Source organism: Neovison vison, chromosome 6 (genome assembly GCF_020171115.1).
Source record: "Neovison vison isolate M4711 chromosome 6, ASM_NN_V1, whole genome shotgun sequence".
Taxonomy (NCBI): Eukaryota; Metazoa; Chordata; class Mammalia; order Carnivora; family Mustelidae; genus Neogale; species Neogale vison.
This window is the reverse complement of record NC_058096.1, coordinates 221,936,522-221,957,806: the sequence shown is the minus strand read 5'-3', so window position 1 is coordinate 221,957,806 and position 21,285 is coordinate 221,936,522. Positions and strand designations below refer to the sequence as shown.

The 21,285-nt window shown below is 64.0% G+C and overlaps 1 protein-coding gene across 4 annotated transcripts in view; it reads right to left on the bottom strand.

Annotated features, from left to right (window-relative positions):
• PIP5K1C (phosphatidylinositol-4-phosphate 5-kinase type 1 gamma) overlaps positions 1-21,285 on the bottom strand; it is a 49,251-nt gene that overhangs the window by 3,198 nt on the left and 24,768 nt on the right. For 2 of the 4 annotated variants that reach the window (XM_044254566.1, XM_044254567.1), the window contains exons 5-16: positions 20,528-20,645; positions 17,461-17,613; positions 15,912-16,211; positions 15,060-15,265; positions 13,623-13,706; positions 11,901-11,949; positions 10,328-10,412; positions 8,539-8,700; positions 7,605-7,743; positions 7,476-7,508; positions 6,043-6,147; positions 3,883-3,997 (exon numbers count right to left, since the gene is read on the bottom strand). In XM_044254566.1, the coding sequence (XP_044110501.1) occupies positions 3,883-3,997; positions 6,043-6,147; positions 7,476-7,508; positions 7,605-7,743; positions 8,539-8,700; positions 10,328-10,412; positions 11,901-11,949; positions 13,623-13,706; positions 15,060-15,265; positions 15,912-16,211; positions 17,461-17,613; positions 20,528-20,645 (1,549 nt within the window). Of the gene's footprint in view, positions 1-294; positions 2,582-3,882; positions 3,998-6,042; positions 6,148-7,475; positions 7,509-7,604; positions 7,744-8,538; positions 8,701-10,327; positions 10,413-11,900; positions 11,950-13,622; positions 13,707-15,059; positions 15,266-15,911; positions 16,212-17,460; positions 17,614-20,527; positions 20,646-21,285 lie in introns of those variants that run through there. The other 2 variants (XM_044254565.1, XM_044254564.1) reach the window with 2 other exon arrangements.

Here is a 21,285-nt window from a genome sequence, read left to right as displayed (position 1 = left end):
CGAGACAGGCGAGAGGGAGGAAGGAAGAAACAGAAATAAAGGAGGCGGACCCCCACGCGCACGGCGAGGAGGCGGCTCGGCCCCCGCGCGGCCCTCCCCGGACGGGCCCGCCCCCAACCCGGACCGCTCTGGGGCCGGCGGGGCGGAGCGGCGGCAGCGCGCGGGGTGGGCGGCAGGAAGCGGTGCGCGGAGCGCAGGCGGGGCCCGGCGCAGCGGGGCGGGCGGGGGCGGGGTCGCTTGCTGTCCCCTCCCCTCCTGCTCGGCCCTCGGCACCGCGGCCTCGGATCCCGCCTGCTGCGTGGCCACGATGGCCACCGGGGCCGCGGGCCGGAGCAGGGCACGCAGGACCCTCCCCTGGGGGGCCTGGGTGATGAGGGCAGTCGGGGGCGCAGGGTGGGGCCCATCTCCTAGTGCCCAAGCGCACAGATCCGCTGGGCTACACTGAGGCCGCGGCCACCCAGACAGCAAGTAACAGAGGCCCGGCCAGAGGGTGGGCTGCTCTTCCTCCAGCTGCATCAGGGAAATGGGCCCCATTTGGGGTCAGACTCGCGGGCAGGGAGCGCACGTTCCTCCAGCACCTGTCCCTCCTGGGGTTCTCACCGCAAGAACCCCCACAGCCCCGTTCTTCTCATTCTTCCTCTTTCCCCGGGATCCCCATCACCGCCCCCACCCCCACCCGTCTTCACCGCCTGTGCACCTACCCCCCTTGCCCGGCCTCTGTTTGGAGTACGCAGCCTGAGGAGGCACTCACCCTGGCTAGAGCCACGGAGGCCACACTTAATGAGCCCCCAGATCTGCCCCTCCTCCGTGGGATGGCGATGCCCAGCCTCGCCTTTCCACGGGTGGCTTCATCCAAGCCTCATGAAGGACTAGCACCAGTAGGCGGCCTCCGTGCTCTCCCGGTGAACGCAGGACCCCTGCCCTGGCTGTCCCCTGGGGCCCCCACCGGCTCTCATCACCTCTGTGCCCGCTCCTCCCTTCCCCTCCTACAGCTCTCCCTGCAGAACCCCCCCTCCCGGGCCAGACTGCCGGCACCCGCACAAGGCACCTGACCCACTGGGCGTCGTGGGCAGCTCACTCTCGCCTCAGCACCTGGCCCAGGGCCACACACATCCCGAAGGCCGTCCAACCACGGACTGACCGGTACCAAGGCACAGGGGCCCTGCTCACAGCACAGGGGTCACAGCACACAAAAACCAGAGCCTGCCTGGAAGTCCAGGGATGGGGCCTGCCTGGGGCCGCCCACACCCAGTGTCCTGCATGGGGCAGCCACAGCACGTGTGTAGAGCCTGGTAGCTGCCCTTCTGGGGCCAGAACTAGGACAACAGAGTCTCCAGCTGAATTCTGCAAGAGCCAGCCCAACAGACGGAGGGATCGCGGGCAGCAGGACCCAGAATCCCGTGCTGACCCACAGACACATGTCCCCAGTACTGCAGGCCCTCAGGCCGCTTGCACTCACCCAGCCTGCACACTTGCTGCTCCCCTGCTCCTGTGTGCCCTCGACAGAGCCCGCCCTTCCTTCTCCCACCTCCCCACACCCGGGGGCGGGAGCAACCCCTCTCTGGCCACCTTTATAAGCCGCTCCCCCCGGGAGGGGCCCTCAGGACCTGCTGTGTGTCCCCAGCTCTTGGATCATCTTAGGGGAGTGGCGTCCCTGTCTCAGTGGGACACAGCACGGTGGGAACGTCTGGGAAAGTGGCTTCCACTTCTTGGGTTTGTTTGGCAGAGCTGGACACCCAGTGACCCTCAGAGGCATCTGGGGTTGGGGTGTGAGCCTCCAAGGTCCCTCACCTTGAGAAGAGAAACTCCTGCTCCAGGCCTGTTCTGTTCAACCTGTTCTGCCTGCTTGAGCACTGTGTGGCTCTGGGCAGCTTACCTGGCCTCTCTGGGCCCCTCATTTATTGCTCATGAGGACAATAACGGGTTCTGATAACACCACTGCTACAGGATCTCCACACAGAGTCCCAAACACAACGGGCAGATGGGTGTCTGCGAGACACAGGGGCAGCTTGGGAATTCAGACCCATGTTTTCTCTAAACCGTGCCCTCTTGTGGGCTTCCTGGGAAGCTGAGATCGTGGTTTCCCCACTGTGAAGTGGGTATGGAAATACATCTCCTCTCTCCTGCAGTTAAGAGCTAGGCTTTGCTGACCCAAGGGCAGAAGCCCCTTCGGGAGCCATCGGGAGTCAGGTCTGAACACAGGACAAGTGTCCACCAACTTGTCCCTGACTCAGGCTGGGGCTGCGGTCAGATGCAGACCCCACCACCACGGCCAGGTCCCCTTAGCCCCGGCTGTAAGCCTGCAGGCCTAGCAATGCCCACCTCAGGGGGACCTAAGTGACGAGTGACATCACTGGGGGACACGTGACCAGCCTCGGTCCTGATGATTCTTTCCCCAAGTCCCTTCTCAGAGGACGAGGGACAGCCAGAACCTGCAGCTCCCTGCTGCCCCGGGTGGTGGAACGGGGGCTGGGCTCCCTGGACGCCTGCTGTGGTCACTTACAGTCCCTGAGGAGCTCAGCGTCACGGCCCGCAGTCGGCGATGCCGGGGAGAGTAAATCCAGTACCTCCCATCGGTGAACTGGGCGGGCCGGGCGGGCGGGGGAGGAAGCAAACAGAGGACAGGATGAGGCAACAGGAATCCAGCGGGTGGTTAGGTGGGGAGGGCGCTGGGCAGGGGCAGGTAAGCAGATGGCCAAGCGGGAGGTGAGTTTTGGGGTGGCGGGATCCCACCGCGGCCCGTTAGCTTCTCTGCTGCCCGCAGGGCCTGGCCGCCCACTCCAGAGTCAGGACCCAGACGCACACGTAGGACATGGCCCCCTGGGGCCTCTCACACAGTGATCCACAGGATGGGACACTAACCAAGCCCCCAGGGACGGGGAGCTGACGGCGGGTGTGGGGACACATGGTGTGTGCACCTGTGACTTCCAGGCCAGACAGAGGCCCCAAGACAGAGAGCAGGGTGCTGGTACCTGTAAGGCAGCAGTGGCCTTATAGCCTTATCGGGCCCCCCGCAACCCGGCCACGGGGGCAGAAACAAGAGTGAAGGCCGGGGAGGAGGACAGGCAGTCCCCTTCATCGGATAAGGCCATGTGACCCCGGAGCAGGGCCATCCGAGGAAGGCAGCCGCAGGACCCACTGTCCGGCGGTGGTGGTGGGGTCACCGGATGGACCCTGCAGGCTCCCTGGCCCCCCTGCACCCCCACACCAAGCTCCCGGCCCAGCTACCCCGGCTGCCTGCAGGAGATGCAAGGTGGGGGAGGTGACCCCTGCCCTGGAAGAGAGGTCCTGGGTCCCTGGGGGCAGGGCCCCTTCCAGCTGCGACAGACCCCCACCCATTCCCGGAGCAGCCATGAGTCCTTGCCCAGTGAGGACGGCAGCGCCAAGCGCACAGTCCCCTCGCCTCCTAGAGAACAGACCCCACCCAGCTGCCCCCGCCCCCGGGGGGAAGAAGAGCCACACAGTCTGCGGCCCTTGGTGGCCGACCCCGGGTCTTCCCAGGACCGAGGGGATCCCGGGGAGCTCAGAGCTTGAGGACTCCCGAGGTTTCCTAAGGGGACGTGGTGGCACGGCTCGAGCCAGGCCCTTGACTGGTGGCCTGGCGGTGGTCATGAGTCCTGGGGAGGAGGGGCGGGGCAGTTCCCTGGCCTCGGAGTGGCCCGGCCTGGATGGCAAGGGGCAGGGCGCTCCCACCCCGTGTACGCGTGTGTGAATGCGTGCAGGGGCACACTGGGTGTGCAAGAGTGTGTGGATGAGTTGACCAGTGAGAGCCCTGTGTCCACAAGAGTACCTTGTGAGTGTGCACGTGTGTGTGCGCGTGTGTGCGCGCGAGTGGGTGTCCGGCTGAGGGCCGGGCGACGGAAGGAGCCGTGGGGAACTTACGAAGTAGATGTCTGTGGCGGGTGCGTCCTCCTCGTCCGAGGCCTGGCTGGCGGGCTCCGAGGCCTGGCTGGTGGTTTCTGCTTCCGCAGCGGCAGCGGCTGGGGAAGCCTCCACCCTGGGGACACGCGCGGACACAGGAGTCCTGGGGTGGGGCTCTGAAGAGCATCAGGGGCCCCAGCCCCTCTCCTCCTCTCTCATCGGGAGGTCATCACAGAGAAGCCAAATAAAACAAACCTCCCCCCCACCCAATACCTCCCCAGCAAAGGGGAGGGAGTTTCTGCCCCCCCGGCTCAGGTGCGAGCCTCTCCCCACTCCTGCGTGAGGGCACGCCCCGCTGGGTGGGTGCCCGCCTCACCACTCACCCCCTGGGTGACCTGGAAGGTCCTTTCCCATTGCTCAGCCTCAGTATCCTCATCTGCGAAGCAGGGACCCCTGGCCCCCATGCCCAGAACCTCTGTAACCTTCACTGAGCACTTACTAATGCCAGGCCCTTTCAAGAGCTCAGCATGAATTTCCCCCGCGACCGTCCCCTGGGCCGGGGGCTGCCGCTGTCCTGAGCTGCAGACGGGGAAACAGGTTCCAGATGGAAGGTGAGGCGAGGCCGAGGCCTCAGCAGGTGGCTGGGTTCTGGGGTGCAGTTTCCATCTCACGAGCAAAATGCCCAGCTCCGGGGAGGGGGGGGCACCTAGAACCACAGAAAGGTGGCTCTCCAGCCGCAGGGAAGGGGGCTGGTTTGGGGGCCCCCCCAAATGAGTCACACCGCAAGGATCCCAGTAACAGGGAAAACAAGGCGGGTGGCAGAGCCCACTGTGTGCGCAGGGACACCCACCTATCTGGGATGTTACCCCTGCCGGCAAGGTGCAGGCTGGGCACGTGGTGACCACTAAGGAAGGTGTCTTGAGAACGAAGAGAAATTTTAAAGACCCGTAAAGCAGAAATCCCAAGGGAAGCAAGAGAAACTTGGTCATAGCGCAAACACTGAACCACCCGCCCGAATGGGACCCCAGACAAGGGTGAGACGCAGTAGGGTGCCGCCCGTCAGTACATCAGACCCAGCCAGCTCCCCTCCGGCCCCCCGCAGGGAACACACGGTTCCCCCACACGCCCGATGACCTTAAAACAGGAATTCTGGGGTGCCCGGGGGGCTCAGTTAAGTGTCTGCTTTGGCTCGGGTGGATCCAACCCCACTTGGGGCTCCCTGCTCAGCGGGGAGTCTGCCTCTCCCTCTCCCTCTGCCGCTCCCCCTGCTTGTTCTCTCTCTCTCTTTCAAATAAATAAAATCTTAAAAAAATGAATTTATGTTTGACCGCGGAGGCTTTGATCTGGTTTTCATATATACATCCATTTTGAGCGGCTGCTTTCTTCAACTTAAAACTGAATACAGACTCCTAGCAGGGAGCCAGGCTCCGAACCGCTGGAAGCTCAGACGCGCGTAGACAAACCCTAGAGCAGGGTCTCTGCCCGTGCCCAGGGCCGTGGCCTCCATGGGGCTCTGTGGGGGCCTGGGCGCTGGGGGGGGGGGCGCGACCCTGGCCCCTCCCCAGGAGACCCAGTGCGACGAGCGCAGTGGCCCCAGCCACCCACAGGATAAAAGCGCCGCCTCCCACGGACGCCGCGGATCCCCACGGGAGGAGCACCCAAGACCGCCGGGCCCAGGGCGGCTGCTCGCGGGACAAGAAAGGAACGCGAACCGCGGAGGCCGCGCGCGGGGACCAGCCAGGAGCCAGAAGGCAGGCACTGAGAAGAGCGGCAGCGAACCAGGACACAGAACAAGACACAGTCGGCAAACCGGGTTGCGTCCAGAGGTGGCCCCCGACGACCCAGAGGCCGCCTCCCGCAAGCCCGGGGTCAGGACCGAGTGGGTGGTACGTGAGAGCCCCTGGACGCACGCATGGCTCGCAGCTCTGCTGGAGACCTGAGGCCAGGATGAGGCAGCCGTCCCAGCCCCCCCCAGGCCCCTGCGCAGACTGCCGGGTTCCCACGCCCTGCATCCCCCACTTTCCAGGGGGAGGCTCCCTTCCCAGTCTCTCCCCCTACCCCCGCCCAGAACCTGGACTACATTCCCCAGCCTGCCTTGCTGCCGGGTGGCCACGTGACTGCACTCAGCCAATGGAACCAGAGCAGACGCCCGTTGGCCGTGTCCCGCAATGGGGAACTCACCCCGCGTCCTCCTCCTTGGGGACCACGATCTCAACGCTGCACGCGGGCTCCACCTGCACCGTGATCTGCTGCAGGTCCTCCTCCACGTGGGTCTCCTCCTGGGGCCTGGAGGCAGTGGGAGGCCACACTTCACTCTCTCTCCTAACTCTGTCCCCCAGGGCTGCTAGCGAAGCTCCAGGCCAGTGCCGGTCTCCAGCCCTAGTGGGAGCCTCCATGGGGTGCTCTCTGGGTGCATCTGACCCGTGCTCTGAGCTGGCCCAGCTCACCCCTGGTCCCTCAGGCTGTCCTGCCCACCTGGGGCCTGCACAGGGGTAGGGACTGCTTCTCCACCTGGGGCCATTCTATGACTGGTACCAGCAGGTGCAGGGGAGTGACTGCTGGCCTGGATCCTGCCCACTCTCCTGGGGGTAGCTGGGCACAGGCCTGGGGCCTGGCCTGGGGTGGGCTGGTTCCAGGGCTTTCAAATGTTCGGGCCCCTGGCGTAGGTGGGTCAGAACATTCTGGCAGTCTGGCAGACTGTCTCCCAGTGACAGCCCCCAGCAGCAGAAAGGTCGCTGGGGTGGGAGCAGGCAGCAAGACGGAGGGAAGCGCATTCTGCCAAATGTACTTTATGCATAAATTTTTTTTTTCCCAAATGGCAGGAATAATGGCCCCAACACTAAGGGAAGCAACCACTGTTGGTTGTATTGGCAACAATGGAAATGCGCCCGAGGGCAGTCTGTGGGAACGGAGCCCCAGGAGCTTCCTGCTCACGGATGACCTCCATCTGCTCTGTGCCCAAAGCAAGGGGTACCGAGCTAAGCTGGTGGCAAGACGAAAGGTAGAAAGAGACCCGTAGGTTGGTTTTCTCACATATATTCATAAAGTATTTCTAGAAAGACAAAAAACCCGTCCAGGGGTTGCTCCCAGGGACGGGAATGGGCATGGGGCAAGGGAAGATGTTTTGCTATATTCTGTGTACCAGTTAGAATAAAAATATTTAATAAAAAAGGATCAGGGGTGCCTGGGTGGCTCAGTGGGTTAAAGCTTCTGCCTTCAGCTCAGGTCATGATCTCAGGGTCCTGGGATCGAGCCCCGCATCAGGCTCTCTGCTCAGCGGGGAGCCTGCTTCCCCCCCTCTTTCTGCCTACTTGTAATCTCTCTGTAAAATAAATTTTAAAAACTTTAAAAAATTTTTAAAAAAGAATTTAGTTAAAAACATAAAAATTAAAAAGGATCAACAAGCAGGTGCACAGGTCTTCTGCCTGCCCCATACCCCACACACCGGGGGTGTGGACTTTGGAGAAGACTCCAGTGACTCAGGATTCTGTGCAGTTCAAGAGCCTAACTTAAATCCGTGCCCGGGAAAGTGGTCAGAGAGGCGGGGCTCTGGGTGGGCAAGTCCTGGGGCTGCGGGGGGCGGTGGGGGGGGGAAGCTGGGGGTCTCAGCTCACCGGCCATCCTGTCCCGAAGACTGCGTGCGCCGCCTGCGGAGAGCGAGACCAGAGCAGCTGCATCAGGGGGCTTGGCCTCCTGCCCCGTCCCTCCCCCGCCGCAGGGACGCTGACCCTCCACACCCTCACCGGTACCGCGGCTGCTCCGATGTCTCCGAGGGAGACCGCTCCGGGATGGAGAGCGACGTGGAGGACAGGGTTGTAGCGATGGAGGCGGTGGTGGCCTCCTCAAAAGATGGCGGCGTGCAGGGCAGGAGGTCGGGCCGGCCTGCGGGGGGCGCGGGGGCTGTGGGCACTGGGGCAGCCCTGCCACACCTCTCTCTGCCTCCACCTGCAGCCTGCCTCGCCTGTAGCCACCCAGGTCCCCGCCCTACCTGCCACCCAACACTCTGTTCTGCTCCACTGCTTTAAGAGGGCAAATACCTTCGAAGTTACCCTTGGCACAGAGGCTTCCCATAACCCGCTGCTCTCAAACCGCAGTTCAAACCCTGCTCAAGCCCAGAGGTCCTGCAGGAACAGCCGCTTCCTCTTTCCTCACCCTCCCTGACTTTGCTCCAACCACAGGCCGCCTGCTGTCCCTCCAACACACCAGGTCCCTTGCGGTCCCAGGGCCTCTGCATGTGCAGTCTCTCCCTTCCTTGATGCTATTCCCCCCAGCCCCTCCCTGCCAGGAGTCTTTGACTCTTTAATTCGGGGAACTGGGAGGGATCTTTCAAACCATCACACCCAACCCCATCAAATGCTTCCTCCCTCTAGGTCTCAGGACACCTGGCAATGGGCTGGGTCACCTCCTCAGGTGGCATCTTTTGTTCAGCTCTCCCTGTGGCCATCCTAGCCACTCCCCATGCCCACTCCCTGGATGACTACAGACCTTGGGCTGGGACTGGGGTAGGGAGGTGACTGGGACCCAGGACCCTGCCATCCAAGCCACCAGCTTCTAGAACCCTTCGGGTTGCTTCCTGAAGGCCCTCCCCTCTCAGCCCCGCAGGGACAGCACCTTTCCCCAGCAGACCCCTTCTCTCTCCTGTCCCCAGAGAACCCTCTCCCCAGCCAGCCCAGTCACCTTCGTCCTCTAGCGTGGGGTAGCTGCGGGCCCCACGGAGGTCATACTGCGCGTCCTCGCGCTCGCTGGGGATCTGGCTGGCTGAGAAGGCAGCAGTGGGCCCCAGGGGCTTGACGGCCAGCAAGGCACCACGGCCCTTCTTGGATGGTGAGGACTTCAGGGCTGTGGAGAGACGTGGACTGGTACTTGGGGCAGCCTGGGAGCCCCGTGGCCAGGCCCCACCAGCCCCCATCCCTCCCTTGCATGAAAGCCTGCTGCCCGCGTACACAGCTCCCACTGCCCGGCCTCCAGCCCGGCCCTCAAGCCTGGGCAAGAAGCAACATCCTTTGCAGAGGAAACCTTGTCCTGCGTCCTACCCAGCTCTGCCTCGGGAGGTCCCAGAAGCCCCCTCTGGCAGCCCGCGCCGGCCGTGGCCTCCACTTTCAGACACGCAAACGGAGGCCTGGGGCCATGCCGGGCTCGGCACCAAGGCCCCGGCTCCCGTCCAGGATGAGTGGCCTGGGCAATGTGGCTCAGCCCCTCTGAGCCCCAGCAACCTCGTCTGCAGCAACAGGGTCAGACAAGGGGGGTGACCCCCTGACGCCCTCTGCCCCTGGCCTTGCCCGTCAGCGAACATCACCAGGTTCTCTCCCTGCTCGGCCCCCGGGGTTGGCCAGCACAACGCCAAGCACGCAGTAGGTGCTCAGTTCGCCTGGTGAGCAGCCGTCCCATCCCCGGAGGCTGGCCTCCCCCCCGGCCGTAGTGAGAATGACACCCAGGAAGGATCTAAGAAGTGAGAAAGTAAAACGCTGATGACGGCCCACTCTCGGGAGACACAGACAGAACCGCGGGGTTTGCCCATTTCCGCGATGCCAGTGACCCCACTGCCATCGGTTTCAAGCTACTGGCTCGACACAGGGGGACGTGGAGCCGTGCTGGCTCCACGAGCTGGCTCCAGGTGACTGGGCAGGGTCACCGCCCACACAGGCCTGGCCCAGGCTGGGAGAGCAGGTCCCACGCCAGGCATCGGCCCTGCCCGCCCCTGCTGTCTCTGTGGACCCACCGGGATGGTAAGGTGCACGCTGAGACCACTGCCACGACTCTGCCTGAACACCCATGGCATGCTGGGCCCCGGGCTGGACACTGGGGACACAGAGGGACTGAGGCTGACAAGCACGCTGTCTTCTGGGCACACAGGGAGCCGAGGGCAGACGGCAGACAGACACGTGGGAAGAAAAGATCCTTTCGGGCAGCATATAAGATCTTGGCCTGGGGTGTGCACCCGGCTCTGGCACTTGAGGCCCAGCACAGAGAGGGGACCCTCTGGGGACACCCACGGGGCACGGGCTGCCTCTGTCCGGTGCCCTCCTTGACAGTGCCCGGTCCAGCTGATGGCCGGCTGCCTGTGTCCCCCGAGGCCACGTTTCCCTGCTGAGGACGCAAGGCCACAGGTGGTCCCGGTGAGGACCGGCACAGGCCAAATGCACCTGTCATGTGGGTAAACACATCTTGCCCTCTGTACGGATGGGGCAACTGAGGCATGGAGCAGGGTGTCCCCCGCTTGAAGTCATAGCGGCAGGACTCGATGGGGCCAGAACTCAAGCTCAAACAGCGGGTCCCAGGCCCCATGCTGGGCCCCAGGACAGTGGCGTCCTGACTCCCCTGTTCTCTGGACCAAGTGCCCGACCGAGGCCCACGGACGGCCACATGGCCAGAGGAGGGGCTCTGGGTTTACCACACTCTTGGCGGCCCCACCTCCCCGCTCCGCACCCCTGGGGGCCCTCCTGGCCAGAGGGCCTGGGAAGCTCACAGGAATTCTTCCGGAACACCGTGTTGCTCATGAACTTGAAGAAGCGCTCGGCATAGAAGCTGGGCCGGTGGACAGAGACGGTGTCCTGGGGAGAGAAGGGGGCCCGCAGGCAGGAAGGGCTGAGTGTCCCCACGCCACCAGTGCTCCCCGTGTCCCGTGAGACAGCCCAGGCCACACAGCGGCAGTCGGACTGAGAGACGGGTCCACGGCCCGGGGCTGGCGGGTAACCTGGCAGGGAGGGGCCTGGGAGGGACATTTCCTCCTTATAAATCCATCCTTTAATCCTTCGAACCACATGACTAAAACAGCAACCGCAGAGAAGTAAGCGAATCAAGAGCAAAACATGGAAACCAGAGGAGTCCTCCAGATGTCCCTAGACATGGCCTGGGTCCTCTGCCTGCTGTAATGTGACAGATCCCATAGGGACACACGGCCTCCAGAACGCACACTACATTTCCCATCCTCACCACAGTGAGGCAGGACTGCAGGACCCGGTGCTGGCCAAGGGTGTGGGAGCCAAGACCGGGATGGAGTTCCCGCCCCCTCCTCTGCCTGGAGTGCCATCGGGGCCAGCCACCTGGGCTGGGGGCTGAGGGCCATGCCCAGAAGGACCTGGGCCTCTACCCCACAGGTCACCCTGCCTGCCCCAGACGGCTCACGCCTGTGACGTTCCTCTGATTAATGTCTGGACCCCCAAGAGCTGAGCCAAAGTTTACTCTGGGGATTACATGTGGCCTCATGGGGACTTGGCAACTCTCCTTTCTGCTGCGGCTTTCTAATGCCACGAAAGGGTTTCCTGCTGACTGGCTGCCCCCTGGACCATCTCGGTGCACTTTCTGGAAGCTTCCATCTGGACCCCAGCCTCCCTGCCCCCAAACAGAGGGGAGTGTCGGAGACTTTTACAGACTACATGAACACATACAGCCCTTAGCACTTCAGTAAGAATTGGTCTGCAGGTGGCCATGGGAGGAGAGGCATGCATCCAAGGCCCCAGCCAGCTCGTCAGCATAGCTGGACCAGGGGTGCCTGGGGCCCCCAAATGGGCTGTTTGCTCCCCTGCAGCTGGTCCTCAAAGTCTTTCATATTTGGAAATAACCTACTGCCAAAGTCCATGCGTTGGCTGTGTTGCAGGAAAAAGGCGCATTTTAGCTCATTCTCAAGCAGCAGAGACATGCTGCAGCAGTCCTCAGCCCTCGAGGCAACGGGTCAGCGTTGTGCAATTGGACCCAGGTGACCTCCTCTCTATCACAACACGTTTCCAGAACGTTCTCTGTCTAGCTGGCCCCTGACGCTCCTGGTCCGGCTGTCTTCGGGGAATCCTTCCAACTCAGCTTCCAGCTCTTCTCCTCCAAGAAGCCTTTCTGTCCCTCTCCCCAGTAGAGATCAGACCCCCTCACTGGAGGCCCTCACTGGAGGTCCAGTTGCCTGTGTCTTCCCTTCCTGACCCTGAGCCCTTGGCCCGTGACTGCCGGCTCACATGGCCGCCCCCAACGGAAGGAGGGAACACGTCTCTCGTCACGGCGCCGGGGGACCGCTGTGTTTGTGGACTAAGGAACGCATGAACGACACTCACCCCATCATGCACGAGGGCCTTCCAGGTGTGCTCCAGCTTCTTGATGAACCTGCAGAGAAGAAAGCGCTGAGCACGTGCCTCACTTCCGGCAGACACTGGGCCGTGTCTGGGGACATCTGTGGTCATCACGACAGGGGGTGCTCCCAGCACCGAGCGGGTGGGAAGCCCCAGTCTAGAGAAACTGAGGCTGCCTGCGGCACCAGCCGGAGGCCACCTCCCTCTTCCTGTCCCCTCCGTTCCCCATCCTGGCCTGCCGGCAGCTCCTACCACTGCTTCTGTGGGAGAGGAAGTGAAAAGGCTTCACTGCTTGACCCCATGTGGGGGACTGGAGACCAGAGCCTCCCAGAATACATCCCTCCCCTGTCCTCATGGCCTCGGCTGAGCCCTGGTCCTCTCAGCTGAAATTATCGTCTGGCACTGTGGCTCTAACGAGGTCCCTGCACACCTGGGCTGAGGACAATAGTGCCTCCTCCAGGCAGCCTTCCTGGACACCCCCTCATCCGCCACAGGGGAGGGTCCTCTCCTCAGCACACACCCTCTCATGACAACCCTGCCCCAGGATGGGTTTGTGGCTGCCTGACATGTGCCAGCTCCCCTCCTTGCCTCCACTCAGAGCCTCTGCAGAAACCTTAGTTTGCTATTTGAGAAACTTCTTAATCCTGCTCTAAATCAGGAGGGACGTCCTGTGGCAGAGGTCTACCCAGGTCGGAACGCAGGCTGCGAACACGAGCGATGGATGGGCACGAGCCGAGTTTCATACGTAGGAAAGGAAGACACACAGGGAGAAGTCACCAGTGCGGGGTGGACAGGAAGTGGGGACCGCCGCACCCACACTGCCCCCTCGGTCTGGTCCGGACCGTGCAGGAGGCACACGCTACTCTCAGAATGAAACACTAACGAGTAAGGGGCGCCTGGGGGGCTCAGTGGGTTAAAGCCTCTGCCTTCGGCTCAGGTCATGATCTCAGGGTCCTGGGATCGAGCCCCCGCGTCAGGCTCTCTGCTCAGCAGGGAGCCTTCTTCCCCCTCTCTGTCTGCCTCTCTGCCTACTTGTGATCTCTGTCTGTCAAATAAATAAATAAAACCTTTAACAAAACACTAACAATTAAACCACCCTCACGGCCGAGACCTCGTAGAGACGAGCACGGGTAATGAGGCTGCCGACAGCCCGGCTCTGAGCCGCAGGTAAGGCCTCGCTGTCCGCTCCGGGGCTCCGCCGTGGACACCACACAACATGTGGCTGCGGCCGTGAGCGTGTCTTCCTGCCCATCGTACGAGCTGTCCGGGGATGCCGGGCCTCGTGGCCACGGGGCGCCCCCATCTTGCTGTTCACCCCAGCACACAGCACACAGTAGGTGCTCAGCAGACAGGACTGCATGGAAGATGGGCTGGCGACACCCTCCCCGACCCCCCAGGCCCCATGCCAGCCCCGACCTCTAGCTGACAGGAGATCTCACCACGTTCTTAGCACAGATCCTGCAGGTGGTGTCACTGGGCTGGGGACCAAATGCCTCCCTTTAGGACCTGGCAGCCAGCTGGGAGCCTTCGGTGGGGGGGGGGCTCGCAGGGGCGGATGGTGATTAAGGGAAGTCTGGACAGCAGAGCACATGGCTTCTGGGAGCAAGCGAGTGCATGGGGGAAGGGGGAGGCGGGTGGGGGCAGGCAGGGGGAGATGCGGGGAGCCAAGGCAGCGGGGTGGGAGGGTGGGGGGCAGGCGGTTCGCACCTGTAGGACTGCAGAATGTCAATGATGCCGATATGCAGCAGCAGACGCTCGCCGCGGCCGTTCACGGCGGGAATGCCGCCCATCCTGCGGGGGGGAGCGCATTCAGCACCCGACCCCCAGCCCACTCGCTCCCTGCGGGGGCTGCGCCACTGGGACCCGCGGATCTCCGCTCCTCTCAGACCGGCCACCGTCAGCGGGAGGCTGCGGACAGGCCGGCCCCGCCCCACCGCGCGCACGCACACCCATGCACGCGCACACGCACGACCAGCCCGGGCAAGAACCCCGGGGCTTCTGGGTGCCGTCTGGGGGGTTAGTGGTTTCACTCGGCTCCCCCATGCCCAGCCCAGAGCGGTTAGTGAGGTCACACAAGGCAGCGACTGTCCTCAGGTCACCAACGACCCGCCAGGCTCAGGCCCCGCAGGCCCCTCTCACGGCACTGCACACCCTGGTGAGCTCACCTGCGCACCCTGCCATCCCCTGCCTGGCCCTGCGCAGACCCTACAAACACCAAGACGGCGGGAGGTCGGGCCAGCCCTCGAGGACTTGGCGGCGCCCCACCAGGCTGGCCCCATGGGGGGCTGGTGCCTGCTCCCCACCTGCCCCCAAGCGGCTGGCCTAGAGTGGCAGCCCCCACCCCCCCCCGGCTGTGCACCAGGACATCTGCTTCTGCTTCCGCCTCCAAACCCCTGCTTCCCCAGCTGATGATGGGGGGTGAGGCCCCTTCCCCTCTCAGCCCCCCCCCATTGGTTCCCAGCAGTTCAATGTATGGGGACAAGAAGCCAACCTCGAACCTGATCATGGCCTAAGTTTCCACCCAGACCACCTCCCACGAGCTCTGGGTGGTGTCCCGGGACGTCTGTGGTCCTCATGACTTCGGGGGGCCTCCTGGCACCAGGTGGGTGAGGGCCGGGGATGCTGCTTGCTCAGTCCCCCCAGGGCCCAGGAACCCCCCATACAGAACCCCGCCCAGTGTCCACAGGGCCGGAAGGGTGGGTGGGGCACCCACGAGTCTGTCTCCCCACCAAACTCGAGCCCCCGCGGCAGGACCGGGTCAGCCCGCTGTCTCTGAGCCTACGACCTCGTCCTCCTCCAGCGCGGCCTGTTGTCCCAGGGGCGCTGGGCCTGGCATCCTGGTCCCCAGCGCCACGACCTTCTTCAACACTGTCTGCTGCAGACAGTGGTGTCTGAACCCGCTCGGGGCTCCAGAATGTGGAGGGGCCCGTGTCCCCCGACAGATGGCCAATGGCCTCCATCCACTGGCAGATTCATCTGGAAGGCCCTGGTTGTCACACAGCCGGTGTCTGTGTGTCCACCCGTGGGACCCCCCGGGGGGTCCCAGCGCAGACCAGGAACCGGCCGCGGAGGTCCCGCCCTCCAGGCCAGATCCCCCCCAACCCCCGCCCGCCTCCCGCCGCGCCAAGGCCCCGTGGCACCTACGTGTCGTCCGACTCGATGGCCTCGCCCCGCGCGGCCCCGCCCTGGATGGACTCCATGGCCGTGGAGTAGAGCGCCTTCTGGCCCAGCGGCCGCTTCTCGTCCGCGCTGCTCTGGGCGCCCTCGGCCTGCCGCTCGCGCTCCTGCTGGTCGATGTTGTGCACGCCCAGGAGCAGACTGTAGTCCATGATCTTGAAGCTCTCCAGCACCTGCCGGAGCGGGGTCAGGAGGTCACGCTCCCCGCCCCCTCCCCACACCCGGCTCCGTGTGGTCCCAAGCTGCGTCTGGGTCTGTGCCGCCCCGTCCCAGAGCCGCACGGAGGCCTGTCCTGACCCCCGTTTCACGCGTGGTGAGGAGACCAAGGGGGCCGGGGCCGGGCCACGCCCAGGGCGGAGGGCACCTGGGGGGCCACCTCTCCGAGTCAGGACTGGGTGTTTCCTTCCTCCTGTCAGCGCTCTGGCCTGCCCGGTGACAGCTGGGGAGCCCGGGACCCCTCCTGGCCCCAAGGGCGCTGACACCTGGACATAGGGAAGCAGGTCCGGAGAGGTCTGCGGGGTCGTCTGGGGAGATCGGGCACAGTTTTCAAAAAGGCCTGGGGGGCCAGCGGTGATGGGCCGAGGGGCCAGGGATGCCGCAGAAGGCTCTGGAAGGCCCGGGATGCCCCTCATCGCTAGAGCAGCAGGCACGATGCCCCCTGGGCTGCAGGAGTGGAGGAGACCACAAGGACCCGCCTACATGTGCTCACGCGGCGGCCGATCATCCAGCGTCCCCATGTCCCAGAGGGGACCACGGAGGCTGGAGGCTGAGGGCCTGCCCCGCACCCCAGCCCTGCAGAGGCGAGCCCCACGGCCTCACCAGGCAGTCCCGCTGCAGCGTCTTGACGAGCGCGGAGAAGGTGTCCGCATCGAGCAGCAGCCCCTCGGGCATGTCCTGGATGAAGTCCAGGTCCTTGTAGGTGGGGATGGTCTTCTCCTTCTCCTTCTTGCTGGCCCGCCGCTTGTACGTGGAGCCCTTGAGGTCGAACTTGAGGTGCATCTTGACGACCCGCGGCAGAACGTTGTTCATGACCACCACGCGGATGTTCTTGCCGCCCGACTGCACACAGTACAGCCCGTAGAACTTGGGCAGCAGCGTCCTCGGGTTCTGGTTGAGGTTCTGGGGGCGGGGGAGGGGCAGGGTCTGAGGAAAGCGGCGGCCTGGGAGCCGCCCCAGGAAGCCCGCCCTGACCACCTGGGCCCCGGGTCTGAGGAGAGCGAGGACCTGGGAGCCGCCCCAGGAAGCCAGCCCCTCTCTCGGCCCGCCCAGCGTCCAGCGCCGTGTGCCGGGATCTGTGTCTCCCAGACTGTGCCGGGATCTGTGTCTCCCAGACGAGAGGCTCCAGGAGGGCCCCCGGCCGAGGTGTCAGGGCCAGACCAGCTGTCCCACTTGCCCGCCCTGGGGTGACAGGCGGGCCCGGCCTCTGGGCGCCATCCAGGGCAAGGATCGGCAAACTCCCGGGGAAAGGCCAAGTCCAAACACCCGCTTGTTCTCCTGCCGCAGGCCACAAGCTAACAGCTTTGTGTTATAAAACACTGGGGGGCAAAGAACAGAAAACTAGCGTCTTGGGACGCGAGGTTTCCCTGAAGCTCATGTTTCAGTGTCAGTAAGTGAAGGTCACGGGCGCCAGGCCACCCCAGTCTGCTCCCTCGAGGCCCTCGGGGGCCCTCCCGCTGCAGCAGTGGGCGGAGCTGGGACGGGAGAGGCTGATCAGCTCTTTACGGGAAGCCTGCCGACCCCCGACCTAGGGGAGCCGGGGGCCCACCCCAGCGTCACGTGCCCCAGACGAGACCCCCCAGGCGCAGATGGCGCACAGTCCACGCAGAGCTGCCCGGGAAGGCCCAGCAGGGCAGGTGGGCACTCAGGCGGAGCCCACCACAATCCGTGCCGGCAGCAGGACCCTGGCTCCCGCGTCCACCTCCGCCCGGGGGTCCGTGGAGGCCTTCCAGCTTGTGAGTCACATGGGGAACGGGACGCGTCCCAGCAGCTGGGCCTTTGTGACATGCCAGCTGGTGGCCCGGCCCCCCTCCCCCACGCCTGAGTCACCAGCTCCACGAGCCCCACGAGACAGGATTTCTGGGATCCGTGACTCAGGGCTGGCGGGGGGTTGGGGGGGGCCTGGGGAGCGAGGGCGGAGCAGGTGCCCAGCCCCCAGCCCCCTGCACCCCACCCGGCTCTTAGGGAAGGCCCCGCGGGCCTGGATGGCCATTCCTGCCTGCCGTGTCTGGGGACAGGGGCCGCGTGAGGGGGTCCTGAGGGCGAGGCTCAGTGGCCCAGCAAGGCTTCCCGACCCTCGGAGGAGGGTGGGCGTGCCCCGGGGACTGCTGGGCCCCACGTGCCAGAGAGCGGCGAGGGAAGGGCCGCTCACCATGTAGTAGCCGGGCAGCAGCTTCTGCAGGAACTCGGCCTCCTTGTGCATCACTGTCTTGATGATGAACTCGTCATCGCTGGTGACGTAGAACAAGGAGCCGCTGGCACCAGGGTTGGACAGCTCGATCAGTGGCTCGTTGCACAGCGAGTACTGGGGGGGCAGGGAGTGGGCAGGTGGGTCGCTGACACCCCACGGGCCCAGAGGCTAGTGGACAACTCTGGAACAGGTCCCTGTGTCAGCCTCCTTTTACAGATGAAGAAATAGGCTCAGAGAGGGAGACTGACGTGCCCGAGGCCACACAGCACAGATTCGAACCCCGGGCTGACCGGCAGCCTGGGTGCTGATCTCCCAGGGCCCAGTCCCTCTCCTGTGAACAACAGACTCCCGGGTATGTTGGGGGCTGACACATGGGGCCAACACTCCCTCCCCAACCTCCCCCGCAGCTAGGTAAGGCCGCAGCCATCGGCTCGGGCTCAGGAGCTGCCTATGGGAGCTTCTGAGTGGGGCTTCAGGGAAGGCTCCCTGAGTGGGGGAGAGCTGGTGCGCCTCGGGTTTGTGCCCTTCCCTCCATCCCAGCTACTTCCACCCGGAATGCTGATGTGAGAGCTGGAACCCCAGTCACCATGCTGGCTCAGAAACTGACCTTGAGTACGGAGGCCATGCACCAGAACAGCAGAGAAAGGGGAACCTTTGTCTCGGGGCACAGCCCCCCGGCACCTGGCACCCCTACCTCTCTTCCCACCGACATCTGCTTCACCTCCGGGTTTGCTGCCCAGCAGCCCCACACATCCTCCCCACCGGCAGGACATTCTTGGACGCAGAGATTTCTAAGGGTTCTGATCACGGAGGGTCCCCAGCACCCAGGACAGTGTCCAGCCCAGCTAGAAGGCTAGGTCCTACAGGCTGTTCTCCCCGAGCCTTTCCAGCTAGTGAGTCCATGAAGAGCTTTTCAGGTCTAAGGTATTTGTGGTGGGTTTCTGTCCCTTGAGCCCCCACCCCCAAGGCCTGAGTACCACCGGTGTACAGCACGGAAGAGGCCACAGCATGTTCCCCATTGGGCGGAGGGTGCCAGTCCTCCGTGGTGAAGTGTAACACGGGGGCTGGCAGATGGCGGCGGGTGGGTGGGGGGACACAGCTGAGAAGCGGGGACGCCCCCTCCCCAGGGGGGCCGCAAGTCCTGCCCACCCACAGTCACAAGCCACCAATCCCCACGGAATCACGGAGGCCCACACCCAGCTGCCTGTGCTCTCCCTCCTCACCTCCCACCTGCTCCTAGGACGGCAGCGAGGGGTGGGCAGGGACCCCACAGGGGCTGGTGTCCACGGCCTCTGGAGCCCATGGCTACCCCAAAGGCACTGCAGCCGACCCCAGCTAGCAGGAGAGGGGAAGTGCAGGGAGAAACGAGTAGTGGAGGGGATTGTGCACTTTGTACAGAAGTCTAGGAGCAGAGAATGTTCTAGAACCATATGGCTAAGAGCAGCTGCCCTCAGGGAGTGTCCCTGGTCCGCGCATGGGGTCAGGCCTCACACGGCCCAGGCTGCCGGGGTGACATGCACAGACCTTCCAGCCAGGTCACTAACCGCCAGGGTGGTGACCCCAGATGTGCCCCCTTCTCCCTCAGAGCCCAGGGGGGCACCTGGGGCCCAAGGCTGATTGAATACCCATGCCCCCTCCCCCAGCTCCCCCCTGCTTTCCCCAGCTAAAGCTAACATGGGGCAGCACAGGGCTCTCACGAACAGGGACAGTGGGCATGCCCCCACGAAACTCAGGACCCCACGAAACTTGCAGCGACGATGGCCCCAGAAATCTCTAGAGCCAAGGCAGTGCCTGTGGCCCCCGGGAGCCCCTCGGGAAGACATAGGAACCCCGAGGGGGCAGAGCTGACAGGCAGGGACGATCCAGCCGCGCCCGAGCTCCCCAGCCCTACCGCGGGAGGACCTCTCGGTTCCAGGGGCCTCGTCACCCCGTCACAGCGGCAGGGCAGGTCTTAAAGAGGACAGAGGACCCCTGCTGAGTACCCACTCAGGGCCAAGACAGGACCTCGGCTGCCTTCGTGTGTCCACTCTGGGGCCAGCACCCGCCAGCTGGTGTCTGCACGCCGCTAACGGGCCCCGGCCATCCCGTCGCTGGCTCGACTAATGCCGTGGACCTTCGCTCTACCCCTGAGACCCAAAATCTAGGGTCACTTCCACTCTAGAACCATCAGGCTGTTCTCCCTCCGATAAGGTTGTGGGACCACAGGCAAGGTCAGAGGGGGAAGCCATGGAGCCTGCCATGGACGCTGTGGTCTGAGGACTGGACCTTGACCTTGGCAACTGGACAGCTGGACAGCTGGAGAACCCCTGGCCAGAACGAGGGCTGGTTCCCCGTGGAAGGACAAGGTCACGGCTGAGGGCACAGGTTCCCGTGGACCAAGAACCCAGTGGGAGCACGCAGCTGAGGTGGTCCCAGCACACGGGGAGAATCAGCAAGACCATGGCCCCAGGGACGGCAGATGGTGGGGGGACTGGGCAGAGCAGACCAGGCAGCTAAGGCCCTGCTCCCGTGCAGGGGCGGAGGTTTCCGGAAGACAGTCGCCGAACAACGGAAGTGCAGACCGGTCCCCGTCTACACACGCCCTGTAACTTCCAGGAGCCCCACTCATGCGTTGTGATCAAAGGCGAGGGCCTAGGTTTCCATTTTTCTAATCTGAGACTGAAACCACACCAGAACTGGGGGCACATGCTGAGCTGGTCCCCGCGACCTACCTCCCCTCAAAGGGAGGCAGGACCTGTGATGTGGCCGGGGTGACAGGACAGTCCTGTCGCTCGTGCTCTGAGGAACAGGCCCCGGTCAGTGGGCGGGGAGCAGGGTCCCCCAAGACGTGGGCTTGGAAGCTGACTATCCCCGAGGCTGGTCCCTCTGAGTCTCTGGCCCCAGCCTACCCTCCACCGCCACACTGGGCAAAGTGTGGCGAGCCGCACCCAAATTCCCAAGCCACGGAAACCACGAGGTAACAGACACACGAGTCTCGTGTCTCTCAGAACCCGTGGCACGGCAGTAGCGGGCTGACCACGGCTCTCACCAAGTAATCGTCAGGTCGGATCCCGAAGAGCTCCCGGAAATAGCGGAAGGCGACGGGGGCGTAGGTCTTGAACCTGAAGTCCTGGAAGTGGTGGGCGGGGGTGAGGTTGCTGCCTTCACTGTGGGGCAAGAAGGGAGGCTGGTGAGGGCCAGGGACGCTGTGGGCACCTCTCCCACTGCCCGAGCCCAGAGCAGCGCCTGAGGCCTCCCCTAGTGTGCAACCCAGCAACCAGCACAGAGCTCCCCTGGGGCCAAAGGGCGTGGCCGGTCTGGGGCAGCATCCCTGTATCCACTCCCTCCCGCGCTAAGTCCACTGCCGGCCTCTCGTGACTGCTCAGCCAATGCCATGGGCGGGGCAGAAACAACACGTCATTTCCAGGTCCTGCCCCAGAGGTCCTGTGCTCCCAGTCTCCTTTCCCTCCTGCAGGTGGAACGCAGGCGTGATGGCAGGATCCCAGGCAGCCACCTGGCAACACTGGCTGGAAAAGCTGCACGTGAGAATGGAAGCGCCCCTAGAGGGGACAGGGGACCCCAACACCGGGGAGCTGCCTCACAGCCCTGCACCGCCCGGCAGTGTTCTTCACGTGAGAGAAAGAGAAACTTTACGTTTTCTTAAAATCGCTGTTACGCTGCATCTCTCTGATTCAGCAGAGAGCTAAGCGCATGACTGATACGGAGTCCGACCTCCAAGCCAAGAAGACGGCAGGAGAGGCCCGAGCTCTTTCCCACAGAGAAGGGAGTGCGGAGAACAGCAAGGCT